The sequence below is a fragment of the Ranitomeya variabilis genome, chromosome 6 (genome assembly GCF_051348905.1).
Source record: "Ranitomeya variabilis isolate aRanVar5 chromosome 6, aRanVar5.hap1, whole genome shotgun sequence".
NCBI lineage: Eukaryota > Metazoa > Chordata > Amphibia > Anura > Dendrobatidae > Ranitomeya > Ranitomeya variabilis.
Window position 1 is genome coordinate 47,203,521 of NC_135237.1, and position 15,178 is coordinate 47,218,698.

The 15,178-nt window shown below is 41.3% G+C and overlaps 1 protein-coding gene across 2 annotated transcripts in view; it reads left to right on the forward strand.

Annotated features, from left to right (window-relative positions):
- GPR158 (G protein-coupled receptor 158) overlaps positions 1 to 15,178 on the forward strand; it is a 299,322-nt gene that overhangs the window by 49,199 nt on the left and 234,945 nt on the right. For both annotated transcript variants that reach the window (XM_077268422.1, XM_077268421.1), the window contains exon 2: positions 14,036 to 14,141. In XM_077268422.1, the coding sequence (XP_077124537.1) occupies positions 14,036 to 14,141 (106 nt within the window). The remainder of the gene's footprint in view (positions 1 to 14,035; positions 14,142 to 15,178) is intronic.

The following is a 15,178-nucleotide window of genomic DNA, read 5'->3' on the forward strand; positions in this document are numbered from 1 at the left end:
TGTGATACGTCTTGGTTGGCATTTTTTTTATTTTTGTGGTTCTAGAGATTTGTTAGCTGTGATCGATCCCTTACCATATGCAAAATCTCTAAAACATCTTTGGATATTGTACATTTTCGGAAATGCGTAGCTGGTTCTGAGCCCCTGATACCCTAATGCATACTGTAATACAGGCCTGTATTACCATGCATTACCATGCGTGTTATATTGCTGTTTTTCTATGGGGGCCATTAGACTCAGATACGACTACTATCTTATCCCCCACAGCTATCTCTGCACCCCTTATAGAGATCCCCTTGTTCCGGGTAGAAACCACCATCGCGAGCATAAAGGAAGACATAATAAACCGTTATATCGGTTTTTCTAGGACGCAATATCATCACTTCTCCATGTATGTTTTATTTTTGTTTTTATGCAGTGAACCCGTTAGTCAAGTCATGTGCATCCGAGAATAAAATAAATACTTTTCTACCATGTAACAGATGAAATGTGTTTGGCATAAGCTTCTGTGTGTGTTTTTTTAATCATCAATATATGTGTCAACAGATTTTGCTTGGGGAGTCTCAGCTATATCATACTGTGCGGAGCAGACCATATGGCATTTTGTTAGAATCGTGTCCCTGTTAAAAGACAAAAATACATCCCATGTGCAGTTTACTTTGGTGAAATGTACCTGGAATCAGGAAAAATTCTAATAGAAAGTGGGTTATAAACTTGGATGTGTATACTTGTGTTTTTTTGGAGTTTGGTATTTACTTTCCAATTATAATGTCTGTATCTGAACCCTCTCCTTCGACTTCTGCCTCTGCCATTAGGCAGCGCTGTGCTTGCACTGCCGACTGAGTTGGGAGATGCAAGCACAGTATTGTTTTACATTATTCTGGCTGAAGCTTGTGGTCTGTCACGGGTGTGCCAGGTGCGACAGTCATTTTGGATTCGGCTGGTTTTGCAAGCACCTTCTTGATTTTCATTTCTGTATTGAGTGATATCCTTCTCCCTTTAGGACCTAGCAGCGACCTCCACCTTCTGTTGCTTATTGACACACCCTTGCTGGATGTTTAAATACCCTGAGTCCCTTCAGCAAGGCGCTGGTGTTATCTCCATTTACCTCTGTCTGGTTGGAAGAACTAGAAGTCAACTAGTCTCTTCTTGGAGTTCTCTTGGAGAATTGCTGGCATGAGCTCTCGTGTGTCGTCTCAATTTAAGTGTATTCCCTGGTTTGTTTTCCTGCTTTGTCTTTAGTTGTAGTGGGGGCTGACTAGCGCGCATCCTGTCCCCTCTTTATCCAGGGCCTATCACTAGGGGCAGCCAGGGATTAGATTCCTTCTCGGCGATAGGTGAGGAACCTATTTAGGCACATTAGGGCAGACAAGGTGTTGTCATATCTGCCTAGAGGTCTCCACTCCCCCCTTTCCTAGTGTCTTGGCTTCCCCACCCTCTCCCCGTTATTGTGCACCTAACTTCTCCCTCACCCAGTGTGACATGTTTCCAACCAGACAGGGAGTCTGTGTCTTACTACAGGGTACTGGTTATCAGTAAGATATCAGCTCTCTGCTGTGATCCTTGGGAGGAACCACTCCCCATTTAAACCCCCAGGATCTATTTCTAGCTGCCAATTATAGATTGTAATCACCCTGGCGGGCTGCATATCTAGTTCTAGTATTCAGTATTTACTGGTGTTTAGTTCTTGATGCCAATTTTTTTTTTACTTCTCGACTGTTTCTTTAATGTCCTAGTAAGACCTCGATTTTCTACCATTCTCTCTGCCAGCCCATTCCACCAGCCAACAGACACTCTATGAACATCACCCAGAAAGTCCAGATTCCTATACAGGTTTTAAAAGGGGAAGCCTGTGGTTCCCCTGGGACTTACTAAACAGAGTGGCTTGTACAAAGCCTGACCATGGAAGCCCTAGAAAGAGCTGTCAGGCCACCACAACCAGAGCTACATTACACCAACCAAGTTCAACAGGCATTATGTCGCCATTGGTTGCAAACAGAAAAATGCTCTCTATTGAAATTATTCAGCAGGGACCATGTGACCCTACTTACTATATTTCTAATTGGTTTATTAATGGTGTGTTTATGATGCAAATAAAACTTAACTTGCACACGTTTCCTATGAATACAGGTTGAAAGAACAAACATTAAGCCAATGTATGCCATCACAAATAGAATTAACTACAGTATATATCATGCATAAGGAGTATATTTTCAGTAGGATAAGATCATATTGTATAGGTACAAAGTATTTGGCAAAAGTGCAATTAAACTAGAATGCCCTATTCATATAGGACAAATAGCCATAAATAAATTGTAGAAGTATGTTATTTAATTATTCCAGAACAAGGTTAAAAACCATGGAGGGTCCCACAGAAAATAGAGGGGTAACTAAAACACCAGGAGGAGACAAGAAGATAATGAGCGTATACAAAAGCCAGCTGCATGGGCATCAAATGACACAAAAGCTAGTCTGATCATAGTGTGATTAGCATAACCGGACCGATTTTCTCAGATGTGAAATAAACGGTCATCTGCCCTAAGTGTGAGCTAAACAACCTGAATACCACATTGAATCATTTTAACTACAATGCTAGATTTTAGGAGAAACCGATAAACAATGGAAGCAAAGCACCCAAATCATTATAATAATTGTCACTGTACAATAAAAACACTAGAATAGAAACTGGACAAAAAATAGGAGTGGAACAACAAACCAGACTAACACAGGGACCAAAAAGCCCAAAATGGGGCGAAATACCATATACACCAATGAATGTATTTGTTATTTATCCCCATTATGCGAGTTTTTGCACTAACGCTTTTTATTGTTTGGCTATTTACCTATTATTTTAGGACAAGAATTGCATGTGTCTATTCTCTGCTGCTCTCTGTAGGATTATTGCACATTATTGCCTGCACATTTTTTCAGTATGTATAGTTGGAGTAATATATACATGTACTTATTATGTGAGTGCACTTAAATACCTGACAGTTTTGGATTTTTCTTGCCTGTATCAGTTTCAATGAGAGGGTCCCTGGAGGATTAGGGTTCTTTGTTCCACCCTCTCATTTTTTATCCAGTTTTTATTCTACTATTTTGATTGTATCAATAAGGTTTATTATGGTGATTTGGGTGTTCTGCTTCCACCGTTTATCGGTTTCTCATATTTTTTGGAGTTGTTTGCCTTTCTTCTTGGGTATTAATGGTAGATTTTAGCAAATTTTCCGGACAGGACAAAGTTTTATGATACTGACTGACTGTCTAGAGTCTAGACAATAGAATTATAGCAAATTTTCAGCTGTGAAAAGTATTATATACTGTACCATTTATACTTTTTATTATGCAATGATTATAGAGATTCTTCAGGAACCCAATGTAATATCTGATGGAGTAAAAGTAGCAATAATACTCAATTTTGTCCTTTTGTTTTATTCTATTGACCTTTGTTTTCCCCCAATTTGGTCAGTTCACCTTGCTTCTCCAAGTAACATATGCATAATGTGTATCTAAATTCTAAGACTAGTGATGAGCGAATGTGGTCAGATAAGACCGTATCCAAACATGCTCAAGAGCTGAGTGTATTCGGAGTGTTCGAAAACATATGTTCTAGTCCCCGTGGCTGCATGTCTCACGGCTGTTCCACAGCCATAGCACATGCAAGGATTGCCTATTATTGTTGCCTTGTTATTTCTTTTTTATGCATAAATCTAGGGCTTTAGCTAGAGGAGCACTGGCAGTTCATGTAGTTTTGATGCGTGGTGGTGTCAACGGCGCAAAGAGAAGCTTGTAGATCTCAGAGACAGACAGTCCTGTAGGAACAGTCAGAGATGAATATTTGTGCTGAATAAAAGAACGCCCCAAATACATATCGAATGTGGACTTATTGGCATATGCACTAAAGAAAAATGCTGTATAAAGTTATGGAAACATAAATATTAATTCATAAGCCAGCATTTCTATATCCCTTTTATTGAAATTATGAAACTACAGTCATGGCCGAAATTGACCCTTGTCACCCTTGAAATTGTTCCAGAAAATGAAGTATTTCTGCTAGAAAATTATTGCAATTACACATGTTTTGTTATACACATGTTTATTTCCTTAGTGTGCACTGGAACAACACAAAAAAACTGGAAAAAAAAGGCAAATTGGACATAATTTCACAGAAAACTCCAAAAATAGGCCGGACAAAATTGTTGGCACCCTTAATATTTGGTTGCACATCCTTTGGACTAAATAACTGCAATCAATCACTTCCTATAACCATCAACAAACATCTTACAAATCTCAACTGGAAATTTGGAGCTCTCTTCTTTTGCAAACTGATCCAGGTCTCTCATATTTGAAGAGTGCCTTCTCCCAACAGCAATGTTAAGATCTTTCCACAGGTGTTCATTGAGATTTAGATCCGGACCCATTGCTGGCCACTTCAGAACTCGCCAGGTCTTTGATTCCATCCATTTCTGATGGCTTCTTGGAGTATGTTTGGGGCCATTGTCCTGCTGGAGGACCCATAACCTAGAACGCAAACCCAGCTTTCTGACACTGGGGACTACATTGCAACCCAAAATCCACTGGTAATCTTCAGATTTCATGATGCCTTGCACACAATCAAGGCACGCAGTGCCAGAGGCAGCAAAACAACTCCAAAACATCTTTGAATCTCCACCATTTTTGACTGTAGGCACTGTGATATTTTCTTTGTAAACTTCATTTTGTTTTCAGTAAACAGTAGAATGATGTGTGTTGTGATTTTGCTTTTTGCTCCCTCTAGTGGTCATTAGTGATTTGACTCTGGAGCTTCTGTCTTTTCCTATATCCTCATCTGGGCCGTTAGTTCAGGGGCGTTGCTATATAAGCTCCCTGGACCTTCAGTTCAATGCCTGGCATCGTTGAAATCAGAGCTAATCTGTTGTGCTCTTGTCCTATGATCCTGGTTCCTGTATTTCAAGCTAAGTCTGCTTCCTTGCTTTTTGCTTTTGTTTAGTTTAGTATTTTTGTCCAGCTTGTTCCAATCTGTATCCTGACCTTTGCTGGAAGCTCTAGGGGGTTGGTGTTCTCCCCCCGGACCGTTAGACGGTTCGGGGGTTCTTGAATCTCCAGCGTGGATTTTTATAGGGTTTTTGTTGACCAGATAAGTTATCTTGCTATATTCTGCTATTAGTAAGCTGGCCTCTCTTTGCTGAACCTGGTTCATTTCTGTGTTTGTCATTTCCTCTTACCTCACCGTTATTATTTGTGGGGGGCTTGTATCTTGCTTTGGGGTCCCTTTCTCTGGAGGCAAGATAGGTCTTTGTTTTCTTCTCCTAGGGGTAGTTAGATTCTCCGGCTGGCGCGAGTCATCTAGCGATCACCGTAGGCATGATCCCCGGCTACTTCTAGTTTGGCGTTAGGAGTAGCTATTTGGTCAACCCAGTTACCACAGCCCGATGAGCTGGATTTTTGAATCTCGCAGACTTACACGTTCCTCTGAGACCCTGTCCACTGGGGTCATAACAGTATGCCAGGCCAGTATTAAATGTTTAATGCATTGCAGAAGTGGGATTATAAGAAAGAAAATTTTGAGTTTTTTTTTTCACTCTCTCATTTTTTTTTTTCTTTTCCCCTTTACCTCAGAGTGGCTTAAGCTTGCTGCAGACATGAATGTCCAGACCTTGATTACAAGTGTGGACCAGCTTGCCGCTCGTGTGCAGGGTATACAAGATTATGTTACCAGAAATCCTAGGTCTGAACCCAAGATTCCGATTCCTGAACTGTTTTCAGGAGACCGATTTAAGTTTAGGAATTTCAGGAATAATTGTAAATTGTTTTTGTCCCTGAAACCTTGTTCGTCTGGAGACTCTGCTCAACAAGTAAAAATTGTTATTTCATTCTTACGGGGTGACCCTCAGGATTGGGCTTTTTCGTTGGCGCCAGGAGATCCGGCATTGGCTGATATTGATGCGTTTTTTCTGGCGCTCGGTTTACTTTATGAGGAACCCAATCTTGAGATTCAGGCAGAGAAAGCCTTGTTGGCTATGTCTCAGGGCCAGGACGAGGCTGAGGTGTATTGCCAAAAATTTCGGAAATGGTCCGTGCTGACACATTGGAACGAGTGTGCACTGGCCGCTAATTTTAGAAATGGCCTTTCTGAGGCCATTAAGAATGTTATGGTGGGTTTTCCCATTCCCACAGGTCTGAATGATACCATGTCCCTGGCTATTCAAATTGACCGGCGGTTGCGGGAGCGCAAAACCGCAAATTCCCTCATGTTGTTGTCTGAACAGACACCTGATGTGATGCAATGTGATAGAAAAACCGCAAATTCCCTCATGGTGTTGTCTGAACGGACACCTGATTTGATGCAATGTGATAGAATCCTGACTAGAAATGAGAGGAAAACTCATAGACGCCGGAATGGCTTGTGCTACTACTGTGGTGATTCTACACATGTTATCTCAGCATGCTCTAAACGTATATCTAAGGTTGTTAGTCCTGTCACCGTTGGTAATTTGCATCCTAAGTTTATTCTGTCTGTAACTTTGATTTGCTCACTGTCATCTTATCCTGTCATGGCGTTTGTAGATTCAGGTGCTGCCCTGAGTCTTATGGATCTCTCATTTGCTAAGCGCTGTGGTTTTATTCTTGAACCATTAGAAAATCCTATCCCTCTTAGGGGTATTGATGCAACGCCATTAGCAGAAAATAAACCGCAGTATTGGACACAGGTTACCATGTGCATGACTCCTGAACACCGCGAGGTGATACGTTTTCTCGTTCTACATAAAATGCATGATTTGGTTGTTTTGGGGCTGCCATGGTTACAGACCCATAATCCAGTCCTTCACTGGAAGGCTATGTCAGTGTCCAGTTGGGGCTGTCGTGGTATTCATGAGGATTCCCTGCCTGTGTCTATTGCTTCTTCTACGCCTTCGGAAGTTCCGGAGTATTTGTCTGATTATCAGGATGTCTTTAGCGAGTCCAGGTCCAGTGCATTGCCTCCTCATAGGGAATGTGACTGTGCAATAGATTTGATTCCAGGCAGTAAATTTCCTAAGGGAAGACTGTTTAATCTGTCGATACCTGAACATACCGCTATGCGTTCATATATCAAGGAGTCTCTGGAGAAAGGACACATCCGTCCGTCTTCTTCCCCTCTTGGTGCGGGATTCTTTTTTGTGGCTAAAAAGGACGGATCTTTGAGGCCTTGTATTGACTATCGGCTTTTAAATAAGATCACTGTCAAATTTCAGTATCCTTTGCCGCTGTTGTCTGACTTGTTTGCCCGGATTAAAGGTGCCAAGTGGTTTACCAAGATAGACGTTCGTGGTGCGTACAACCTTGTGCGCATTAAGCAAGGGGATGAATGGAAAACCGCATTCAATACGCCCGAAGGTCATTTTGAGTACTTGGTGATGCCTTTTGGGCTCTCTAATGCCCCTTCAGTTTTTCAGTCCTTTATGCATGACATTTTCCGGAACTATCTGGATAAATTTTTGATCGTTTATCTGGATGATATTCTGTTTTTTTCTGATAATTGGGACTCGCATGTGGAGCAGGTCAGGATGGTCTTTAAAATTTTGCGTGAAAATTCTTTGTTTGTCAAGGGCTCAAAGTGTCTTTTTGGTGTACAGAAGGTTCCCTTTTTGGGGTTCATTTTTTCCCCTTCTGCTGTGGAGATGGACCCAGTCAAGGTCCGAGCTATTCTTGATTGGACTCAGCCCTCGTCAGTTAAGAGTCTTCAGAAGTTCTTGGGTTTCGCTAACTTCTACCGTCGTTTTATCGCTAACTTTTCTAGCATTGTGAAACCTTTGACGGATATGACCAAGAAGGGCTCCGATGTGGTTAATTGGGCTCCTGCTGCCGTGGAGGCTTTCCAGGAGTTGAAACGTCGGTTTACTTCGGCGCCTGTTTTGTGCCAGCCTGATGTCTCGCTTCCCTTTCAGGTTGAGGTGGATGCTTCAGAGATTGGAGCAGGGGCCGTTTTGTCGCAGAGAGGCCCTGGTTGCTCTGTTATGAGACCTTGCGCCTTTTTCTCTAGGAAGTTTTCGCCTGCGGAGCGAAATTATGATGTGGGCAATCGGGAGTTGTTGGCCATGAAATGGGCATTTGAGGAGTGGCGTCATTGGCTCGAGGGTGCTAAGCATCGTGTGGTGGTCTTGACTGATCACAAAAATCTGATGTATCTCGAGTCTGCTAAACGCCTGAATCCTAGACAGGCCCGCTGGTCATTGTTTTTCTCCCGTTTTGACTTTGTTGTCTCGTATTTACCAGGTTCAAAAAATGTGAAGGCCGATGCTCTTTCCAGGAGCTTTGTGCCTGATGCTCCTGGAGTCGCTGAACCTGTTGGTATTCTTAAGGATGGTATTATCTTGTCAGCTATTTCTCCAGATCTGCGACGTGTGTTGCAGAGATTTCAGGCTGATAGGCCTGATTCTTGTCCACCTGACAGACTGTTTGTGCCTGATAAGTGGACCAGCAGAGTCATTTCCGAGGTTCATTCCTCGGTGTTGGCAGGTCACCCAGGAATTTTTGGCACCAGAGATCTGGTGGCCAGATCCTTTTGGTGGCCTTCCTTGTCTAGGGATGTGCGGTCATTTGTACAGTCCTGTGGGACTTGTGCTCGAGCTAAGCCTTGCTGTTCTCGTGCCAGCGGGTTGCTCTTGCCCTTGCCTGTCCCTAAGAGACCTTGGACACATATCTCCATGGATTTCATTTCTGATCTTCCGGTGTCTCAAGGCATGTCTGTTATCTGGGTGATATGTGATCGCTTCTCCAAGATGGTCCATTTGGTTCCTTTGCCTAAGCTGCCTTCCTCTTCCGATCTGGTTCCTGTGTTTTTCCAGAACGTGGTTCGTTTGCACGGCATCCCTGAGAATATTGTGTCAGACAGAGGATCCCAGTTCATTTCCAGATTCTGGCGATCCTTTTGTAGTAGGATGGGCATTGACTTGTCGTTTTCGTCTGCTTTCCATCCTCAGACTAATGGACAGACGGAGCGAACTAATCAGACTTTGGAGGCTTATTTGAGGTGTTTTGTCTCTGCTGATCAGGACGATTGGGTGACCTTCTTGCCATTGGCTGAGTTTGCCCTTAATAATCGGGCTAGTTCCGCCACCTTGGTTTCGCCGTTTTTCTGCAACTCTGGTTTCCACCCTCGTTTTTCTTCGGGTCATGTGGAACCTTCTGACTGCCCTGGGGTGGATTCTGTGGTGGATAGGTTGCAGCGGATCTGGAATCTTGTGGTGGACAACTTGAAGTTGTCACAGGAGAGGGCTCAGCGCTTTGCCAACCGCCGCCGCGGTGTGGGTCCCCGACTACGTGTTGGGGATTTGGTGTGGTTTTCTTCCCGCTTTGTTCCTATGAAGGTTTCCTCTCCCAAATTTAAACCTTGTTTTATTGGTCCTTACAAGATATTGGAAATCCTTAATCCTGTATCCTTTCGCCTGGATCTTCCTGTGTCGTTTGCTATCCACAACGTGTTTCATAGGTCCTTGTTGCGGCGGTACGTTGTGCCTGTGGTTCCTTCTGCTGAGCGTCCTGCTCCAGTGTTGGTTGAGGGCGAGTTGGAGTACGTGGTGGAGAAGATCTTGGATTCTCGTCTCTTCAGGCGGAGGCTTCAGTACCTGGTCAAGTGGAAGGGCTATGGTCAGGAAGATAATTCCTGGGTGGTCGCCTCTGATGTTCATGCGGCCGATTTAGTTCATGCCTTTCACGCCGCTCGTCCTGATCGCCCTGGTGGTCGTGGTGAGGGTTCGGTGACCCCTCACTAAGGGGGGGGTACTGTTGTGATTTTGCTTTTTGCTCCCTCTAGTGGTCATTAGTGATTTGACTCTGGAGCTTCTGTCTTTTCCTATATCCTCACCTGGGCCATTAGTTCAGGGGCGTTGCTATATAAGCTCCCTGGACCTTCAGTTCAATGCCTGGCATCGTTGAAATCAGAGCTAATCTGTTGTGCTCTTGTCCTATGATCCTGGTTCCTGTATTTCAAGCTAAGTCTGCTTCCTTGCTTTTTGCTTTTGTTTAGTTTAGTATTTTTGTCCAGCTTGTTCCAATCTGTATCCTGACCTTTGCTGGAAGCTCTAGGGGGCTGGTGTTCTCCCCCCGGACCGTTAGACGGTTCGGGGGTTCTTGAATCTCCAGCGTGGATTTTTATAGGGTTTTTGTTGACCAGATAAGTTATCTTGCTATATTCTGCTATTAGTAAGCTGGCCTCTCTTTGCTGAACCTGGTTCATTTCTGTGTTTGTCATTTCCTCTTACCTCACCGTTATTATTTGTGGGGGGCTTGTATCTTGCTTTGGGGTCCCTTTCTCTGGAGGCAAGAGAGGTCTTTGTTTTCTTCTCCTAGGGGTAGTTAGATTCTCCGGCTGGCGCGAGTCATCTAGCGATCACCGTAGGCATGATCCCCGGCTACTTCTAGTGTTGGCGTTAGGAGTAGCTATTTGGTCAACCCAGTTACCACAGCCCGATGAGCTGGATTTTTGAATCTCGCAGACTTACACGTTCCTCTGAGACCCTGTCCACTGGGGTCATAACAGATGTGCTACACCAAAAAGCTATTTCTTGGTCTCATCTGTCCACAAGATGCTCTCCCATAAGGATTTTGGCTTACTCAAGTACATTTTGGTAAACTGCTGTCTAGCTTTTTTATGTCTCTGTATCAGCAGAGGGATCTTCCTGGGTCTCCTGCCATAGCGTTTAATTTCATTCAAATGTCAACAGATTCTTTGCAATGACACTGATGTACCCTGAGCCTGCAGGACAGCTTTCTTTGGAACTTGATTGAGGCTGCTTACCCACCATTCATCTTCTTCTCAGCAAAAAATTAACAGTCTATGTTAAGGACTTTCCCGGCAAGAGCTTCTCCGCTTTCCTCCATAGAACTCAGACAGTCCCTAACATAGACTGTATGGATTCTTGCTGAACAGCAGTGCAAAGCAGATTCGTCAGGAACGTAACCTAAATGGGTAAAACAGCACTGCTGCATAGTATTTGGGAGAGAAAGAGGAAAAATGAAGTTAGGAAATATATATTACAAAAAATCATAATTTTGCAAAGCCTTATCAATAAATAAAAAATATCAGTGGAGTTACTCTTTAAAGGGATATTCTCATTTCAGCCTTTTATGGATAGAATAGTTTCCAATTTTAGTATTCTGCAGCCTCAATATAATTATGGATGATATTTCTTTACTTGATGAGCAAATTTGCATTTCTGAACACAAGTTTTGGCATCATGGTGATTATTTCAGGATATACTTAGATTAGTGAAGACAAATGATGAATCTCCTGACAAGTCGAAGATACAGTTACTTCTATCATCAGATGTGTAATGATGCAGTTTATTGTCAGTCCCCATGGCAACTTCACAATTTTAGTTTGTGAACGTTTAATATAATGCAGCATACACTCAATCAATGTTCATAATTCTGGTGGGTGTTTTTAAAGGGCAATTTCTATACCGATGACTGAGTCATAGTATATACTGCAGATAAAATGCCTAAGCTTTATGTTATTTGATATATTAGGAATATTTTCTCTATATATACCTATTTATAGGTATATATACACATCACACTGTTTTAGATTGGATTATCCTGGATCCACCAGGACATATGATTAATATGGTCTAATAGATCATTTGTAGATCGCCCCAGAAGAAATATAGAATAGTGGTAAGTAGTTAGCTCCATAGTACACCCTAGTGGGACTGTCTTCGGCTGGATCTTTGAATTCCATTAATGACTCAGAGCCCAGAACTACTGGAGGGTCCTCTGACACTTTCAGTCTAAAACTGAATAAATTGTCAAAATACAGGCGTAAAAACATTACATACTGTCTTCTTTGGGCATTAAAAAAGAGTTGACCTCCCAATTGTTGTTCCAGGGACCTCCAGTCTTAGATTAGATTTTGTAATATAGTTGCTGGAGTCCATAATAATTCAGCAATAAAATCATTAGTCAAAGGAAGAAAAGCCAGGTGATAAGTGCTCCCATAGGGATAAAAGTATAAAGGGAGGAACGCAGAATAAGGGTGCGGTCATATCTGGGTTTAAACTCGACGAGTGCATTGTGAGAAAACATCGCATTGCACTAGCTTCAATGTTAGTCAATGAGGCAGAGCTCATCTGCAAGAGGAAAAATTAGCAGCATGCTGCATATGGCCGAGTGAAACGGTCTAGACTCACCAATGAAAGTCAATGGGTGCGAGAAAGAAATCACACGGCACACCAACCATGTGTGTGCCATGTCATTTTCAAGCACCCATCTCGACATTTCAGTTTAAAAAATATAGAAAAAAAATGCAAAAGGTTACATCACCCACTTTACCAATTTAAAAAATAAAGAAAAAAAATAAACATATTTGGTATCATTCATGAAATTCTGATTTACCAAGAGATAAAATTATTTTAAGGTGCTTAAAACGAAATAAAGAGTCTAAAAGCATTGCAGTGCTTTTTTAGTCAGTGCACTACCCATAAAAAAATACAATAAAATATATTAAGTACTATGCATGCCAAAATTGTATCAATAGAAATGTAAACTCAGCGCGCACAAGACAAACCCTAACAGAGCTCCATTGACATAAAAATAAAAACTTTTTTTCCAAGTAATGGCGACACAAGACAAGACAAGTTAGTTTTTAAGACCTTCTTAATTTGTTTTGACCGCTAAAGTATTCAAAAACTCTTATAAGTTTGATATCACCATAGTCATGCTGACCTGACAAATAATGCTGCCAGGTCAATTTTACCAAATAATGAAGGCCGTAAAAATAAAACTCAAAAATGGCAGATGGAAGAATTGCACTTTTTTCACCATATTACAATACATGGATTTTTTTTTTCCTGTTTTTGAGTACATTACATGGTAAAGTGAATAATGGTATACCAAACTACATATCATCCTGCAATAAAGTCCTCATATGGCTGTGTTGCTGGACAAATAAAACTGTTATGAAGAGTAAAAAATGAAAGCTCAGAAACTGAAAATTTCTCAGTCATACAGGGGTTGAAGCTGTCCTCAGATATTTGCAAAATTAGTTTGCATTTAATATACAATTTACATTTATTTTTAATGGTCCCCAAGGAGAAAACTCTTATCTCAATGAACTTTTTGGGAGGCTTTTAGTTTTAATCTATTGTAAAATGAGTTTGTATGAACATAATATTCTTCCAATAACTAGGATGAAAATCATTATAAAGTGATATTGTTTCTTGCTGATCAAGGATTACGTCTCAATTGGACTTTACAAATATATTATTATTATTATTATTATTAATGATAATAATTAGAAGTGTAGTGCTGTTATTGTCTTCAAATGTTTTCTGTTAACTCATTTTGTAATCTGTGGATTTGGCCGTCATTCAGTCAATATTTAGGTGTGCAATAAATTATACCATTTGGTTGTTTGTAAACTTGTGATAAAATTATTGCACGCTCATAACCACAATATAACCTCAATGTTTCCCTATGTCAGTCAAAGTAAATGAAGATCTTTCAGCATTTGCAAAAAAAACACCTAGGTCGGATGTTTTTTTTCCATGTGATCACAAGATAAATCCAATTGGAGAAGCAAAAGTTGCATTACTGTCTTGCCTTTACTATGATCCAATGTGCATCCAAACATAAATGGTTTTGATGACATGTGTCATTGTGAATTTTTGATATTTTTTCAAGGATCTTTAGGAAAACAAATATTAGCCTACATTGGCAGCTCCGTAATATTCGATGTTATGAATGATGTTGCCAATACACTTTAGGATTCGTCATATGTATGCCAAAATGGTACAAATAAAAATATAAGCTTAGCGTGCACATACTAAGCCTCAACACAGCTCCATTGAAAAAAAATCTATAAGTTTTTCAGAAAATGTCAGCTTCTTTTCCCCGATATATGTCGTTGTGGGAAAGTCGGTATTAGATGGTTGGCCGATCCTTTCGAAAATAGCCAACACAGCAAGTAATTTCTTAGATTTGTCTCATAATAATTTGCAATGTCGCTCTGTTTTCCTATGATGTTGTCTGAAGTTCCTATATTTTCATTTTGCAGGGGAGTACTCAAAGTGGATGTCAATCTTCAGAGAACGGACATCGATCAATGCTCAAATGATGGATGGTTTTCTGGCACTCACAGATGTCAACACAACAGCTCAAAGGTAAGCACGCATGAAATAAGATGTGTATATTGTGTGATAAGATTAAATGAAAAAAAGGGCATTCTCATCTTAGGAAGTTATACGCAATTGTTTCATGATTAATGGGAACTGAATGCCAACAAAGAGAGAGGAAGATGTTCCTTCATGAGCCTATTTGCACAGCGTCGGTCCAAGGAAACCGTCACACAGCTCAATTGAAGTAAAATGGATTGTGTTACGTTTTCCTATATAGACTGAAAAAAACTGTAAAAACTTCAGCACTAATTTCATTTTGAGGATCATGGGGATCTCAGCTAATCATAAATGGATTTCATAACTCAGAGATAATGTCCTCTTTAATACAATGTATGTAAGCTGTATCTGAAACTTATTGCAGGTTGTCATCAAAATCTTTGGGTAAATCTTTCAGCAGGTAAGAAATAATATAGTAAAGAGTTTATTCCCATAAAATAGTGTCTGAGACTTTGCAGTTTGTGTTATTAATGGGTTGTCCAGTCAAAGTGATACTTATCCCACCTGTCGGTCCTCTTCTGATCCTTCACAGACTTCCGATGGTCTCTGCCTCCATCAACAGAGCGGATAAGCCTGATTGACAGTGTTCACTTTAGCCAATGATAAGTCACTACTTAGTCAATTCTTGTGCCGAAAGGGACCAATGGGAAAGCGTCAGAATGGGATCTGTGAGTTTTTTTGGTTTTTTTTGAGATTCTAATTAGTGATGAGCGAGTGTGCTAGTTACTGGAGTTTTCCGAGCATGCTCGGGTGTTCTCCAAGTATCTTGGGCGTGCTCGTAGATTATGTTTGAGTCCCCGCAGCTGCATGATTTTCCCTACCAAACAGGCAATCCCTGCATGTGACCAGGTTGGCTAACAGCCGCAAATCATGCAGCTGCGGGGACACAAACATAATCTATGAGCACGCCCAAGATACTCGGAGAACACCCGAGCATGCTCGGAAAACTCCAGTAACTAGCACACTCGCTCATCACTCATTCTGATATTTTGAAAAAAAAAATGTATACCAGCTGGATAACCCCA